General features: G+C 43.0%; 1 protein-coding gene across 1 annotated transcript in view; it reads right to left on the bottom strand.

The window, feature by feature from the left end:
• LOC104552764 (unconventional myosin-X) overlaps window positions 1-18035 on the bottom strand; it is a 95812-nt gene that overhangs the window by 45181 nt on the left and 32596 nt on the right. The window contains exons 9-19 of the mRNA XM_062004673.1: window positions 17006-17109; window positions 15584-15713; window positions 14595-14713; window positions 10722-10868; window positions 9920-10020; window positions 7686-7752; window positions 7131-7223; window positions 3379-3447; window positions 2426-2508; window positions 1030-1138; window positions 231-311 (exon numbers count right to left, since the gene is read on the bottom strand). Of these exons, the coding sequence (XP_061860657.1) occupies window positions 231-311; window positions 1030-1138; window positions 2426-2508; window positions 3379-3447; window positions 7131-7223; window positions 7686-7752; window positions 9920-10020; window positions 10722-10868; window positions 14595-14713; window positions 15584-15713; window positions 17006-17109 (1103 nt within the window). The remainder of the gene's footprint in view (window positions 1-230; window positions 312-1029; window positions 1139-2425; window positions 2509-3378; window positions 3448-7130; window positions 7224-7685; window positions 7753-9919; window positions 10021-10721; window positions 10869-14594; window positions 14714-15583; window positions 15714-17005; window positions 17110-18035) is intronic.

Genomic DNA, 18035 nt, shown 5'->3' with positions numbered 1-18035 from the left:
ATATATATATATATATATATGAGATGCATAATCATATCATACTCCCCATGCAGTCTTTTCATCAGATTACCAGGAGAAGGATGTATTTTTCCTCAACTATAAAACAACTAGAAGGAGAAAGGGACGGTGAAAGGGAACTGCACTCATCCTCAGTTTGGACCCTGACAGAGGCATCTGCCAGTGAGTGCTCATGTGTCACACACATACATTTTGCTGGAAGACAGACTTGCCTTTTCTGTATTTGGTTTGATGCAACGGATGAAGAATGGGTTGGAAGTACTAAGCGTGGCCATCAGGGAATGGAGAGAATCCTAAAAAGCAGTAAGACAAAGCCCAAAAGATCAGTAAAAACAGGAGGAAAATGGGCTACATTTGGTGCAATAGGCTCTTCATGCAGTGAAGAGCACTTCATCCTAGTGTCCTTTAACTCTGCCTACCGAAACTTCATTAATCCAGGAGATCCCTTTCTATCTGAAAGAGCCACACAGTTAGCCTGCTCTAGCACTGTTTACATGGCCATGCATGTTCTCAGAGATGTATGGCTGATGCCAGTTATTTTTACAATTCTTTAAAACTTTAAATATAGGGAACTAAAACTGTGACACTAACAGAAGGTTTGCAGATGATCTAGGGGGAGTGAGATCCATACCAGGTTTCATAGTATTGCCACTGTAAAACTAAGGTTTTATTGGAATTGCCACTATGCCTGTAAAAGTCGTTGCCTAGAAGGACACATACACTTATCTGAACCCCCAAACCAACATGAAAGAGCGAAGAACCTCGACAACTTCATATATTTAGTAAAGCACTCTTTTCCTCTGCCACCCTGCTCAGTCTCAGCATCTCACATTTTACACCAGATAGAAATCCTTGGGGCAGTGGCACTGTCTTTTTTTAGCATTACAACATTCCTCCACATTTTCAGTGCTGGACACAAAACAAGGATGAATGACTCCTCTTGGCTGCAGGCTTTGCTTTACCCATCTGCTCCTCCCCAGAAGCTTGCTGTTCTCTTGGAAAACATCCTACCCTGAACTGAGAACTGACAGTCGGTCTGCGCCTCTGGGTGCCCATCTTCAGTGTCTCTTCACTGCATCGACTGCAGACTCTTTCAAAAAGGTCATAGATGAAGTCCAGCCTAAGAGAGAAGAATTAAAAATGATGCAAGACACCCACCACCTGGGAGAAGAGAGCTCTCATTCTCAGCTGCTGCCCTCCTCCAGTGTGAAACTTCATTCTTATTCCTGCTGTGCCACAGAGTGTCTGCAAAACTACCTGGAAGGTTCTCCGTCTGGATTGTGTGCCACCACACCTCTCCTGACCTAGCTACTTCAGGGCTAGGCTTGTGCAATTGCAACCACAGCCCTTCTGTGGCCAGAGGGCTTCTAGAGCTGTCCTCAGTGTAGGTGAGCTCTGGGGAATCTTTCAGCATTTTGCCACTCCTTAGACAGTGATGCTGGTTCTTACAAAGCTGCAAAGCACTCCAGAGCTGCTTGTGCCAGTTTATCGTTAGGATTGCTTCTAGTGGAATTTCCCTTTCTGGCTTCTTGAAACACCCGAGTCCTTATATTATGTTGGACAATAGTGACCACAATTCTGGCTTCAAGCCCGGTGTGAAACATTCCCCAGATGCCACTGTCCAAGTCAAGCAGCAACAAGCAGCTCACACTCTCAGCTCCCTCAAGGTTGTTTCAAGGCTGCTCACAGTGCAAACAGTGCAGCAGGCTTTTGAGAAGATGCACTTCTGAAACAGTCTCATCAGGCTGGAGCCCAAAGGCAATACATAGACTGTGCTAAGAGGCACGTGGTTGAGTTGCTACTCAAAAACTTAATGGGATCTGCTATGTTATTAAATGCCTCTGTATTTCTATGAGGTCCCACCTCTGTCTTCTAGACCTTGCTCAAGTTCATTTCTCTCAGGTCATGTTGCAGCACTGGGATATAATTTTAGGGGCCAAGCCTGGGCCCACAACAAGGGCTCAGTCTGGCTCAGGGTGAGGATGGAAGATCCCACTAAGGCTGGAAAACAAGTAGCCTCTGTACAAAGGCTGGCAATTGACAGAATGACAAAGAGCTTTGACTCATTTTGGGGCAAACTTGCCATTGTTGGGACAGGGAGGTAAGAGGAAAAAGAGGAAAGAGAGAAGAGAGGAGGGAGAAAATGAGCATCGCCTTCAGGGATTTCTGTCATGCTTTTATAGCTCTTTTCAAAACTGCAACAACAAGAGTACTGACTAAATCTGTGCCTCATGTGACTTCTCCAGCTCTCCTTTCTTTTGCCAGGACACTTAAGCACCAATTGAAGAATGATAAATGAATGATGCTCAGACAAAAGCAACTGCTTTCCTTGGTCTGGCTATTACATAAATGTGGCTTAGTGCAGCCCAAAAGATGTGGCCTCCTCCCAAGCATCAGGTGGGGATACCTGCTGTCTTTCAGCATGTTTAAAATGTCATCTCGAAAGGTGTCTCTGTTCTTCTCCAGGAAGCCTCTGACATCATATAGCACCTGCAATGCAGATAAAGCTGCTAGAAAAGCATCATACAAATCCTTAAGCACTTCTACTTTAACATGCCAATATACAAGACCTCCAGAAGAGCTACACATGCTGCAGGCATGTGCCAAGATCCAAATTTCGGGGGTCAAAGAGCTCCAGAGTTCTGCAGCTACCAGCAAGAAAATGGCTTTTAGCCATCAATTAAAAAAAAAAAAAAACAAAACCACAAAAATACCTCAAACGCAGGAGCCAAGTGAAACAGCTGCAGAGATTTGCCTGGGGTGTGTAAGCAGGGAAAGCCTCTGCAAGGTGTGAGGTACTCCATTTCACTTCAGGAAATACTAACTATGCCATCCATTGCCCTCACCTCCCAAACACTGGTGCTAAGCAGATATGATTCTAGGAGGAGGTTAGCCCTTCTTCAGCATGCAGGTTCTCTCCTTTGACATATCTCTATCTACTCCGTATCTCTCCACACAAAGAGCAGGATTTAACCTTAAAGGCTTGGGAGATCTTTTCCTTTTTGCATTAGCTATTTAGCCTTTTCTCTTCCTTCCCAGAAGTCAAATTTCCCTGTGACTTTTACTTTTTTTTTTTGTTCATGAATGACCAAGAAAAGACAACATGAGTAACAGATACAAAGAGGAGTTTATCTCCCGAGCCAAAAGTTACGTGAGAAACTAAAATAAACATCCAAGCTGGAGAATATAGGGAACAACACGCTATTTTAAGCCCATCACACTCCCTGTGCTCTGGTATAGGACACTAACTGTGTGGAAACACACAGCTCTGAGACATATTCTTGATTTTTGGAATTGAAAATCAAGGGCCTCAAGCCCAAGATACACCATGCATCTCATAGATACAGCACGAACACCTACCTCCCCAGCATAATGTCTTATGCCAAATTGATGGTCTGTTACTCGAGGCTTCACATAGTAGTGGTTGCTCTGAAATGAAAGAAAAAGAAGACTTCTTGTCATGCCAGTGTGAGAATAAATAGGCTCAGACAGAATCTCTACCATGACTATGACAACGTTGGCATGGGCAAAAACCTTAGTTGTTGGAGAGACCAACCACATTTGCTGCAGCTGTCTGCAGCTACATTACAAGTATGTTATTCAAATAAGATGGAAAAATCCAGCCCTTCAAGGCATTCCTCATGTGAGCAAGGGCTTGCAGAATCAAGGTTGGGCAGGCATGCCATGGATGAAATGTTAATTCTTGCATGTCTGGCACCTGAGGAGACTGAGTTCCCCACAAACCACGTGGTGCAGGACATGGGGTCAGGATGCAGGGAAGATGGCAGCTTTGCAGAACACCTACACATTTTTTCTTTGACAAAGGAAATACTACACTAATCTCCTGCCTTCCTCTATATTTCATCATCCTGTGCATCTCTCTTCTCTTTTTTTTTTCAATATTCATTTTTCCTTTCTTTTCCTAGCTGTTCTACTCTCATTTTCCCCCTATTTGTTTGGTTTTGAAAACTCATAACGGTCCATCCAGATGATTATTCTGCATCCTGCAATGGCAACATAGGAGCAGAGTAAGAACAAGGCAATTAAATGATACTTTTATCCTAATACTCTCTCAAACTTCAACTCTTTTCCTAACTAGTAACCCCCACTGGATGTCTCTCTGAAAGACTTGCCCAATCTACACCTTAATCCATGCAGACTTCTTGCAGACAGAGTGTCCTTTTGCAGGGAGTTCTTAACCAACTGCACAGGAAACTGCAGCCTGGCTCCCATTAGTGCCATTTGCCTTCAATGGGCCATGTGTGACTTTTAAGTCCATTGCATTCCCTCTCAGTCACATTTTCTCCACACTCAAGGGTCCCTTCAACATAGTTTTCCATAGCACTGAAGCCATCTCAGACCTGTCGTTTACCATGTAAGATATAATCCTTTCTTAAGTGATGAGGCCCAGTGGTGTACACTGTTCAAAGTGCTGGTGATCCATGGATCAGATAGTGCCATGATGATGCTTTCCTGCTTTTACTCCATTTCTTTCCTAGGAATTTCTAATACTTGAGCTGGGAATTTTATTACCACTGAGCACTGTGCTGATTTTCCCAAGGAACTAGCCATCACAGCCTGTGTCTGGGGCTTGCTCCTGAAGAGCACCAATCAGCTGAGAGACCATCATTTCAAATGTGAAACTGGGACTGTTTTCCTTCAGGCACACCATTCTATATTTACCTACACTGCTTTTCATCTTCTTTTACAATCCAATCAGTCTTGCAAGGCTCCTCTCAGTCCAGCCTTGCCTCATGAATCATCAGAAAACTGTCACCTCGGTGCTTATAAGAGCAGAGTCTCACAGGCCTCCCACCATTGAGGTAACTAACCACTAATGTTCTGTGGATTTACTCAATAGTGAAATAAGGATTACAGGCCTATATTTTCTTAAAATACTTTCTAAAAATTAAAATAATTTCCCACTTTTTAAGATCCAAGTACTAAGAAAATTTTAAGTAAGAAGTTGCACAATTCTGTGAGTAATTCAACTCTTTCAAGTTCCCTTAGCAGTATCAGGTGAATGGCTTCTGATCAGTAGCACTTTGTTAGTGCTACTGAAAACTTTTTCATTGCCTTGTTTCCTTCTCATATTGATCACATTTCTTTGCTCTTCCCTTTCCCTCACTTAGTCATCATCTTCCAGACACAAATTTCTCTCTCTTCCACTCCAAACATGACCGCTACTGACTCTCATGTGGACTGGCACTCTCCTCTCCTCTCCTCTCCTCTCCTCTCCTCTCCTCTCCTCTCCCTCTCCCTCTCCCTCTCCCTCTCCCTCTCCCTCTCCCTCTCCCTCTCCCTCTCCAGTAAGCCCTGGTATTTCATCCAAACTTGCAAGACTTCTGGTTCCATCTCACATCTTCCTTATTGCTCCTCTCCCCAGTTGTGTAAGAGGTCATATTCTTTTAAATTCCAGCTCTGTGCTTTTCCTCCTTAAGCCTACTGAAACTCACAGAAAACAGAGAAGAAAGAGGGCTTTCCAGCAACATTGTCTGGATGCCTTCCAGTGTTCTTCCAGACAGCACTAGAGACTTCAGCTGGTATGAAAAACACTTTCGCCTTCAAAAAATGCAAACACTAGAGCACTATCTGCTTCATCATTCCTCCCTGCACTTCAGCTCCTCGGCCTCATTCGTCTCTCATAAGCTCCCTAGGGTTTCATGTTAACTGCTATCCCCTCAAAGCAGACAGAGGTGACACTATGGAAGGCTAATGAAAAGGCTACTCAATGCATGAAAATCACCAAAAATAGCAACCAAAACGTTGTGGGGCATAAAGGAACACAAAATAATACTGATAGTCTCATGCCACAGGTACCACAGGTACCTTCTTACCAATGGAACTGCACTCTGGTCTGATTATTTATCTCAGAAAAGAATAGAGAAAAGATGCACAGGGATTCAGAGACAAACAGCAGGCAGAAAGAGGAGCTTTGAAATTTCTCCATTTGGAGACAAACCAAAGAGGTTGGGACAGTTCAGAAAGAAAATTCAGAACAAGTGATATATTAAAAGTATTCATAAGTTCTATATTAAAAGTTAACACAATACCAACAACAATAAAAAATTGTAAAAGGTAAATCAGGCAGTTTCATATACCCTGATCTATAATACAATGGAAAGCCACAGCAGACTAAATTGAAGGCATCAGGTTAAGCCTAAGGAAAGGAAATATTTCCACAAAACTATGTGTAAATAGCCAACCAGAAGTCATTGGTGTTGGATCCAATTGATAGTTGTGAGTACCAATAGCAGAGTTAAGTGTAAATATGAAAAAGCAACATATCTATGCGAATTATTAAAAAAAGAAAAGTCAGACAAAGGATACAAATGTCTATGTTTGCAGGCTTGGAAGAAGCCGGAATCAGAGGACTGGGAAACGTGATCGCTGACAATGGTCTTAACTAAAGTTGTAAATTAGTCCATAAGTCCTTGATACAAGGTTTAATTTGCTTTGTTTCAGTCTCTTTACTATTAAGAAGAAAAGAGTGTTGGCTGTACCATAGCCAGGGTAAGAGATTGCTACAGTGATCTCATTGTGGTTTCTGTGTCCCCAGAATAACTTTCTGACCTGCAAGAAAAAGCCCTTCGACTCCAGTGTCCAGAATGTAAGAAAGAGGAGGAAAGAATTCAATTAATTAGGAACAATAAGAGAGCTTTCATTACAAGTCACAAGGCAAAAGCTGTCCCCAGCCCCAGGAGACAGAGATCTGACGTGCTGTGGAGCAGACTCCTGTGAGTCAGCAGGCTGGGGAAGCCCATGCACACTGTGCAGCCACATCCTGTGCCTGGGGTGCTGCCTCGTGTCCTGACGCAGACAGCAGGATCTGACCTCCACTCCATGCTAAAAATTCAATCCTCCTCTGCCCACAGCTTGTGGAATACACACTCCCTCTCTCCATGTGCACAAGAGACTATTTTTGAGTTTCTTCACATATTACTTTTCTTCAGTGCACCCTTATTAAACACTTGCAGGTTTGGGCCTAAGGCATTTTAAATTTCCTGCACATAGAACACATTTTACATCAACAAAACCTTCGCTTTCAATTTTGAGGGGCTGATGGGGCTAACATACTGATGATTTGCCTGCCAGGTTATTTTCTTACTTACCATATGCTGGCTGTGAAGTTTTTCCAGAAGGGTGTTGTCTGTGCCTTTGGGGAATCGACTCTCTTCATTCACCAATGCCAGTAGACCCAGTTTCTACAGCCAAACAAGAGATGAGCTTTTACAGTCAGCAAAAGTTCTAACTATGCAGCATCAAGCCAAAAATTGGAGATCTGAACAGCACATTGAGCAATAATCCCTGAGTTATACCCAGCAAAGCTCAAGCCAAAAGCACATTTCTGGCTAATCAACACATTCAGCAAGCAGAACATAAGTGGAGGTTATTTATTTTTAAAAATCGCATTAAGGTGATTACTTAAACACTGCTCCCTGTCTAAAACTATGACACTCTCCCTAAGCTTACTCTCAACAATGAGGAGAGATCTGCTTTCTCGAGCCAGGACTATGGCTAGAACAGCTCATATTTTTGCTAGGTCACAATGGGAAGAGGATCTAAGCAACTACCCATTTCAAAGCCCAGGAAATGCTAGGGGAGTTCTCAAAGCAATCGGCAGTCCCCTCTGTGATCCCTGGAAACAGTCACAGCTAATTGCTCACCTTCTCAATAAGGTCCAGGCACTCTGCATTATCCATCCAGTCAATGGCTTCCCAGTTTATCCCTTCCCTGACAGTCAAGAACAAACAGAACAAAGACGTGAAATGCAAGATCCAGTGCCCTGAGGTGCAGAACAGAAGTAGCTGATCATGGCAGCCGTCCCAGGACTCAAGTTGATGTTCAGGAATTAGGTTGTAGCATGGCTGAGGAAAAAGAACAGGATACACAATGCACTACTAACAGAAGGAGATGGAAGTAGGAGACAGCCTTTCTTATCCATCCCTGTGATTTAGACTGATGCTATATTGTAGTCATTGACCAAATTCCACACCAAGCACTCAGAAATTCTCATTGCTCTCAGTTGTTCTTTCAGGAGTGATGAGCATCAGCCCAAGTGGTGGTGATGATGGGACAGCTTGCTACACAACTATAACAGTTAACTGCTCGTCCACCAATCTGTAAAGCAGGCCTGAAGCACGTCTGCCAGAAGACTCAACCACAGTTCATAGGTCCACCAGAAGAAGAGACAGGAGCAACTTTTCAGGGAGTGTTCTGTAAAGGATCATAGGGTGGTCCTGCATCTTTCAGAATGGGAGCTGGTGCCAGTAGAGCAGTGCAGTAAGCATGCTTCAAAAATCACCCATGACATTCCATAAATGTGCTGAATGTGTTTCCCACCTTCTTACACTCTGTGCTGTAACACAGGCTGTTTCTGTTTTCATAACTGAGGGAAGCCTGGGAGTAACCCTTGCTGAGGAATCCAAGGAAGGATCCTGTAGTCACAGGCTACCTACTGATGTTCTGAAAGATACCTTTTAGGTAAAGGCTAACGTTCTGAAGACAACTAAGCTATTGTCTACAAACCCTTCTGCCTAGGCTTCATACTTTCAGGTTCAAAAACCTGTGGGCAACAGTTGGAAGCAACGAACTGGAATAACTTCTGAAGAATGGTAGGAACTATCTATCCCCATCAGGACACAGAATATCTTATCCAATTAATGACAAAAAAGTACCAGTTTCCAGTGTTTCAGATTTTTGCAACAATGGGTGTTGGAGAGGCCATATATTTTTACAAAGAAAGACCTTACATTCCTTCTAAGAGCAAGAACATCTCCCAGACCTGAAGGGAACACAGTTTTCTGAAACAAATCAAATGACAAATTAATCAAGTTGTCTCTAGTGCCACAGACCTCTTGTCTAATCAAATGCTGGAACACATGGAACTAGCTACTAAACCTCAGGAAGCAAAGCTGGCACTGTGAAAGATGAGCTTTGAGCACATCACCCTAGAATAACTTGAGTAGCTAATAAAATTCTCTCCTTTTTTTCCCAAAGTTCAGCCACAGAACTTAAACTCCTATGTGATCACCAGCAAATCTTGTCTCGATGATACCATTCCTAACACAAACTTCCTGCACTGGTGGAACTGGCCTGAGAAGTGAGTGCATAAATAGCCTTGCAGTTTTGTAGTCTTTAGAATTTCATGAATTGCCTATTCAACTGTCTCCTTTTACAAGGCTGCTCTCATTTGCCCTCACTGACCCTATTCAATTGCTTCATTCACAAACACAAAGGCTTCTGTTTCAGAGCAAGTACTGAAGAATTTGTCTAGCAGCCTTATCTAGAAGCAAAAATACTCTAGAACATCCCAGATACTTCACAAAATACAATCCAGTATGAAGCCCACAGAAGAGAAACAGCTGTGCAGAAAGCCTCATGCTCTTTAAGCTCAGGAGACAGCCTGATTTAAATCTTGCTAAGGAAAAGAGCACTTTTCACAGCACAGGAACCTCTAGGACCAAAAGGGCTCTCGGATATCTAAACATCTCTCTTTAGGGACTTAATTTTTGACACACCAAGTTTCCACCCGCATGACAATACCACATTATAACAGTACTGCTACGTTAGGTAAATCATTAGTGGAGTCAGTAATAAGGCCAGTGACCATGTATCCTAATGGATTAAAGCCCAACATCTGCCCATTCAGCTGAGAGACAGAAGGGAATTTGGACTTTCTAAATACTACAAGAGAGCAAGCTTTTGCTTGGAGACAAGTGTCCTAGGCTGGCAAAGCACATGGACAGTGCTTACAGAGACACATCCACAGTTAGGGTTGCACTAAGGCCCAGTTGCCTCTTTTGCCTTAGAGGTAGCGACTGGAGAGCACAGAGGAATGATGTCCTCCATTCCACCACTCATGAAAGCAATAGGAGCCTCAGCTCCCTCCATTTGTCACCTGTTGTACTCCAGTTGCTCCAAGGAGAAGATGTGTTTGTTGAAATATTCCTGGAGTTTCTCATTTGCATAGTTGATGTTAAACTGCTCAAAACGATTCACCTGTAAGAAGAAACAAATACCATAAAACTTAACATTCTTCCCGAGCTCTAAAAGAATTTATAAGACCGATGGAGAAGGTGCCTGGCCTGGAATAGAGCCAGAGAGCAAGGAGTGTCAGAGGGACATGAGGAGGACACTGTGGGGAGGTCCACTAGGAGAACAGCTTTTATAACTCATGCAAGGTTAATTCAGTGAGCCTAAATGGTAGTAAAGACAATCACACTTCTCTTATTCTTAGGAAGAAAGAAATGGAATTCCCTAAGCATTGGCCCACATGACTTTCTCTTCTGTGAAATATCTGAGCAGTCACTATGTGGCTGTTCAACAACATCCCTCATCAGTCACAGGCAGAAGCACTAAACACAGGATTCTCAACACAAGGCAAAACAGACGTAAACAAACAACCTGCACATAAGAGTTGGACATTTAATTTGTATATGAGTCAAAAATTCAGTTTTACCTAGCACAGTGCATTTGTTCAGGGTCTGTGTCACAAACTGGACCTTGAACATCAGCCTACATGAATACAGGTGGTAGAAATGGGCAGCTAATTGTATCTTGCTGCTTCCAGGGAGAAGTGGCAGGGAAGAAATCCCTGAATGCCCTATGCTAATCTAAACAATATAAATCAACCAAAATCCCTTCCTATATGCACTGACATCTCCAATACCAACCCATCCTGAAAAAGACAAAATCCTGACCTGAAAGTTCTCAAAGCCAAAGATATCCAGGATGCCCACAGACTTGAAGTTTTCCTTGCCTTTGATCTTTGTATTAATCTTGCTAATGAGCCATGAAAAGCACTGGGAATAGAGCGCCATAGAGAGAGAGTCCCTGGAGTCAGCTGCCTGTAAATACAGAAGGAAAACATGAGTCACAGAGAGGATATAAGGGGGACCATGAATCTCCATGGGACTTCAGGTTCCTCCACTCCTCTTCACCTGTATCAGCATCTGTACTGGTTGTGTATAGTGCAGCATTTATATGTATAGTCAACACTCAAGTTTTCAAATAGCCCAGACACACACAGATGTACTATATATATGACCTTTGGGCTACTGAATTTGGGAGGCTGAAGGAAGTAGCAAAATCACTGACATCTTTTGCAACAAGTGCTGGGGCAGGGAAAGTGGATAAATACTCCATGACTGAAGCTGCAGCAGACATTTGCATCACCTGAGCAAATGTTTGCAGTGATAGCCAAGGTATCTTGATTCAGTATTCCTAGTAGAGCAGTCAAATGGGTATCCACTTGGTTTTTTGAAAACTGTTGGGGCAGGATTTAATAGAGTATTCCTTCAAAAATCCCTTCTCCAAAACTTCCCTGATAACAGCATTATCTCACTGGAAGGCAAGTATGCCAGCCAACAGTCAGGATACATACCCTGAAAGAGCAGGGGTTGAGAGACCCTTCTGGAGCTGACCCAATGTCCCATGCAGTGATCATAACCAAGTGTCATAGGTGAAAAAAAACCCAAACCCTTAAATTGTGACAGCTAACTGGCAGCAGATAATTTGGTGTATGTAAATGTGTGGATGAATGTCCAAAACCAAACTTCAGAAATCTCAACAAAAGCCTATTACTTGAGAGCTATAAAAAGCAGCTTTTAAGAGCAGTTGTAAATTTTTATAATGCTTGGACTAAACAAATGTGGCACATCACAAATCCTCCAATTAATAAAGACACGTGAGACAGAATCACAAATTAAGAGGCTGGTTGCACACTGTCCTTCTGCACATACACTATTTAGACTGGAAAACCAGGGCTCGGGGTCCTGGAAAGAGAGGAGGCCAAAAATAAGGGTTCCCAAAAAGAAGGTATGATCCCAGAGAGCAGAAAAAGGGGCTAAGAAAGAAGACAGCAAAGATCTGGACTGGAAGAAAGATGCTGGAAGTGGGGAAAGATCTTGGAGATCACAAACACATAGAGACAAATATCAGGGTATGCCCAAGGACATTTACTGGTAGTTCCTCAGACTAGTAACTGCAAGGAGCTACACAACATGAACCAACACAACTTTCTGCCCGACCCTCCCAGACAAGCAGTAATCTCCCAACTGGGAGAAGTTGACATCTAATGAACATAATGCTGAGGGGCAGGTAAGTATGTAAAAAAATCAAGGATAAAAGCTATAATCTTGTCATCTCATAAGTCAACTGCAGCATCTAGATGAATTACAGGTTGTTTACTCTGTCTCAATTGCAACACCAGAGTAATTCATTCAGTAGGCCCAACCAGCAACAATAAGACATCTTCTAAATGCACCCTCATCCTCTTCAGTTCTTCAAGTCTGCATAATGTGACTTCTGTTCTGCTTTGCTAGTGGCACAGGCCAACTGCCTCTGAATCCTCCCAACCCCTTTCAAACAAGCTCTTGAGGCCCAGTCTGCAAGATCCTGCTTTTCACCCAGTTTCACAGTTTTTCTCCTCCTTTCTCTTCCTGGCTTTCTCTTCTCCTCTATAGCAGCCCAAGGCCAAGGACACACAGTAACCTCCCTTCTCTACAGAAGAGAACATGGCCACACATGCCTTTTCTGGCTCTTTCTTCTCTCTGTCAGCTGGTCTGTTTTACTATTTGGGATTGAGAATGCCCTCAAGATCATGCCTCTGCAGTGTCTCTGGCCAGTAAGTTGGACTCATTTTCCAGGAACACGACCTCCCCATCCAGCCATTAAGCAAAGATGCTGTCTCCATGACACAGCTCAAATGAGATTCTCAAAGGCTCCTTTCACCCTCCCAGCTTTGGCCGCCTTCAGGCCAGTTCATCCATTCAGCCCACTGAAATGTCAAAAGCTCAGATGGGTGACGAGCCCATTACACAATGTGAAACCCCTGGCAGCTCTGTCAACGCCTCTCTGCAACAGCAAGTGGGAATAGGTGGGCACAGTACCTGAGCGCTTAAGTGGGAACAGTGTTTACAGGCCCAGCATTCAGTGCCACAGACTCACCCAGTGAAGACAGGTAAGTAGTAGCATCCACCTGCTATAACAATATTCTTGTAGTCTTTAGTACTTCACTGAGCTGCAAGCAGTAAGTGTGGAGTCCAACATGAACAAATTTCAGGAATAGCTATGCTATCAGGGAAATCTCTGCTCAGGGAGACTCCTGTAAATCCTACAACTCCACACTGTTGCTCCAGACCATATGGTGTGTCTCTGGCATTATTTGTTATCAATTCTTGTGCTCTGATATAGAAACACGTAGCTTATCTAGGACAGGTGACTAGGAAGAGAAACTGCAGTACTAGATACTGAAGATATCTACCACAGACTTTGGGCTGAAAAATAATTTTCACACAATTTCACTGCAAAGAAAGGTTACAGACTATGAGAAGAAGATACAATTTCTTAAAAGCAAAGCATGGTCTGTGATATATTAGCAGATGTGTCCATAGCAAGAAAAGAGATTGCTCAGCTGTAATGAGCACTGCTCATTACTGAAGTCTCCTTCAGTTTGTACATGATGCCCAGTTACTGGTGTACAACTCCTTGAAAGATGTGGGGAAACAAAATCAGAAGAGGAAGAAGAGATTTAGATAATTACTTACAAGGAAACACCCAAGGAAGTGGACTGTTTAGCTTAGAAAAGAGAATATCACATGAAAAATTTCACCAAAGTGGAAGCTTATAAGGTGGACATCTGGGATGTCAAAGGTAATCTAAATACAAGGAAAATCTTTTCAGCTCCAGACTCCACTGCAGTTAGAGCAGGATACCTAAAGAGGCTGTGAAATTCCTTCCATGGGAAATCAGAAGGAAAGTTAGACAGACATTCATCAGAGAGAGCCTAGCAACTCTGGTTTCCCTGCCAATGTAAGGATTAGACTGATAACCCTCTGCAGTCTGTGCCAGCACACAATTTCCATTAGAGATGTTCATATTTTGGTATACTATGATGCTTCTTCCATTCTAATAATATTCCTTGTTTCTCAGTGTCTTGCATTTTATTAATGATGGAAGATTTTCTACAGTTATCTGTGCATGGACCCAAAAAAACAAGAGTGCCCTCAAGTGATCAGCAACACCACAAGCTAAAGTTCATAGGCACAACACTGTAATGAACCTCAGAGAAATCAACAGATAAGCAGGACTGACTCCAGCATGTAGTACAAGTTCAGGAAATGAGCATCATATATCAGCTTATTTGGTCCTCCTCTGTGGTTGTATGGGTACAGAAAGAAGCTACTGTGGGGTAGCTACTCTTTGCCTGATATTTTGTGTGTTAGCTTTTATCTTTCAGCAAATGCAGCATAACTTGAGAGTTTTGCAAGGTAAACGCACATGCACGAGCAATTACCACAAGCATCTGATGTACCTTCTGCATGACAAAAGTATGACCAATTCCTATTGAGTGAAGGTGGCTTAAAACCAGTATTGTGCATTGCCATTTTCAAATTATCTCCTCTGTAAAGCCTAGAAAGTAGAACCAACATTGGGACTCAAACTACCAATAAAGGCAAAATACTTGAGGATGCAGGTGAGCACCCTAAACTTGAACGGATGATACAAGAGAGAGACAGAGAGCCTTGAAATGCAGAAGTGGCAGAAGCAGTAACACACAGTAAGACACTTACCTGTTCCACAGTGAGAGGGGAGCTGATCTCTTCCCCACGCAGAATCATGGACCTCTGTGTCAGTACTTCAGAGAGCTGGAAGGCGTCTAAGCCCAGGAGGTCACTGGCAATGTTCAGCACTAGTAACAAAGGAGGACATACTTTTTTCTCCTACATGGTTTTCCATCACTCATGGGGGATCCATATTCTGCAGCTCAGTGAGGAAATCCCACGGATTCCTCCAAGGAAAGTGACTAAGTCCCTGCTCAAAACACATTCCCCTTTACTTAATTGCCCTTGGCACATCCAAAGCTGTAAGCTCACCTGTCCAGACTCAGGCAGGCTCAGCACCCATTACAACCCACTGGCAGACACTCATACAAGTCAGCCTTTCTGCTAACGACAGGAGGAGCAAAGCACTGTGTAAAGCTCAGCACCAACAAAATATTTACTGAATGAGAAGACATATTTTCCTAAAGGCACAATAGTGCAGTGTGAGCATGGAATTGCTAAACTTGGATGTCAATAAGAGAGGCAATTAACTAAAGACTTGAAGTACTGGTAATATATATATATTTATTGCTTCTATCTTTTTAGGGATTCACTTTACCAGACCAGCTCAGACTGGGTAACTGTAACAGAGTGCACACTAGCAAATGCTTCATGAGAAGATATGGGAAAGTCTGTAACAGGCTAGTTTTATCTCAAACTCCACCCTGTTCCTACTTCTTCCTGCTCTTTCAGCACATAAGAGAAACTGTGACACTGTAGACTCAGTCTGAAAGTATCCAGAACAAATGGATCACAGGACCACAGGCCACCTAAGTCATACCAGTGCTCCGAAGCCATGCATCCTGAGGCAATGCTTTTGTTGGGTTTGACTGCAGAGAACTTTTTGGCAAAGGCACTGCAGACCAGCACAGCAGAGAGAGAAGGGACAATGGAGCAAGCTCTACTGGGGGCCTTTTGGGGCTTTGTGTGGTCTACTAAGTTGCCATAGTCTCACTTACCTGGTTTTGTTGTAATCTGGGCCCCGCCAGCTGTCATGAACTCAACGTTTCCCAGATGAAGTGTGCCAGAAAGAAGTTTGAAGATGTCTCTGATTTCTTCAGTACTGAAGTCCATCACCTTCATGGCAGTCTATGCAAAACCACATAGCTAATGTTGACTGTACATACAGCGACAGTACAATGCAACCATCACACTCATGCCCAGCCCATACAAGATGTAAAACTTCAGGAATTAAAGTGAAATAGGAAGGCACAGCCCTTCTCTCAGCTACACAGATGTCAAGCATCTTCATTGGTCTCACATTCTTCATTTACCCTACCTCCATCAAAGGCAGATAGGCATTTGCCCTATCCTCAAGTTGAACATCACTGCTGCCATTGCCTGCCTGTCACAGGAAGAATGTGTTTGTCTGTGCCTATGTGAGGAATCCTTCCTTGAACACTGGCAGTGCAGGTTACAGGTGTCACTGGACTGCTTCCACATTCTGCCTTATTGTCTTCCCTGAAAGAAGGTTCCATATAATAAATTTACTCTGATCCATGTAACCCTCTTAATTTACTCTAGCTTAGAATAGTAGATTTATGCAGCAAGACTTAAAACCAGGCTTTCAGCATTAACTGCTAGAAGGCTAGAAATGGGTTACCAGATAATGAAGATGTGTGGCACATTCCCTCTGCTTAGTGTATGTGAGCCTAGCTTCTTGGGCCATAAATTTACTTTGAGAGGTAGGACCTACTGTCTGTGCATTTCCCCTGGCAGTGGGACACTCCAGGGTTCCAGATCCCTTCCTTTCTCCAGATGCCTCCTTAGCTGAAGTGCCATGTTGGCACCAAAACCTCTGCTGCACAGGAGACGTTTCCTTCCCTTAAATCACACCTAAGCAGGAGCTATTGAAATCCTCTCACCTTGTCTATCCAGTTGCACTAACATTATTGAAGCCCTCAGGCCAATAACCACTTATGGAACAAAACATGACTTGCGTATTCATCCCACTAAACCATAACCTCTGGTAAAGTTACTGACGACTATTGAAATCTGTGTGGTGTTTCAGAATATGCCATTTGCGTGGGTGATACAATTTACCAGAAGACTTCTGGAGAACACTATCTTCAGACCAAACTTCAGACCAAACAGTCCATGTGAGGTTTCCTGCATTAGGCCATCTAGAGGACTCCCAGGAACATGGGAGGGAGTGAGGTTCATGCTCCCTAAAGTCTCCATCATTCTAAATTATTATTCATGCTTAATTCTTTCTCAAATTCCCTCATTTCTGTACACTAAAAACACTCTTCAAGCCTCGTTTTTGCCATAAACAGGTAGAACTGAGCTTCAGACTCACTGAACACATGTGAGATCTGGGCCCTGCAGCATGTATATGAGCATGTGCCCAGAAGATCAGGAGGAGTTAAGACAGGACTCACCATGACCTTACTGAACATCTCTACGTCATTCAGGTTCTCATCAGTCACACAACCAGACTGGTTCAAGTAGCGATAGGTCCCTGGCTCAGAGAGGGAGAGGCTCTCTGCATCAGAAGAAAAAGAGACAGGGAGTACAATTTATTTAGCAATCAGCCTTTTTATTCTATGATCTTGGTCTCCCAAAACAGCTGCATATGTTTATCATGGAGAAAATTTATCTGAACAGATTCTATATGCCTCAAAGCCACACCCTAGACAGTGAATGCACACAGGAAGACGAGAAGGAGGGTGTGCAGTAACAAAGCTTGCAGATGGTATGCAAAAAAAACCCCAGACAAATCCCAAGCTGCAGAGTCACAAGAGAATGTTTCAACACTGAATTAACTCAGAACAAAAAAAGCGACAAATCAAAAACCAACAGAAGATAAAATCCAATCTCATAAAGTGTATAGAAAAATAGTCTTATCTATATGCACACAGTAATGACCTCTAAATTAGGCCTCACCACTTGAGATAGAGTTCAGTGAGTCACAGTAAGATTTCCAAAAGCAACATCTCAGTGCTGAGCAGTAGTGAAAAACTGAACACAGTTCAGTTCCTTCAGTTTTAGGAGGAACACAAAACAAAATATAAAACCAGAATTATATCTCTGTACATACCCGTAGCACAAGCACATATTAAATACTATCTACAGGTTTGATCCCTCATTTCAAAAAGATTAGAGGAAAACTAAAAGATCTACAGAGAAAGGAGATAAGGACGATCAAGAGCCAGAAACACATTACAGATGGGTGAAGTGAAGCAATCTGGGACGCTGGCTTGGAAAGGGAGATGGGGAAGAAAAGCAGAGGTCTGCTGAAGAAAATAATCTGGTTTGTATGCTTTTCCCAACTATCTGCTGATAACCATGGTCTCCACTATTTTCCTTTGCTTTACATGGATCTCTGAATTGACCTACATGGCCACTCCTGCAGGAACTTCCTAGAACCAAAGCCCTACTTTCTTCCACTCTGTGTCAGGCCCAATTCTT

Source organism: Colius striatus, chromosome 11, assembly GCF_028858725.1.
Source record: "Colius striatus isolate bColStr4 chromosome 11, bColStr4.1.hap1, whole genome shotgun sequence".
In the NCBI taxonomy this organism is placed as follows: Eukaryota; Metazoa; Chordata; class Aves; order Coliiformes; family Coliidae; genus Colius; species Colius striatus.
This window is presented reverse-complemented; position numbering and strand designations above follow the sequence as displayed.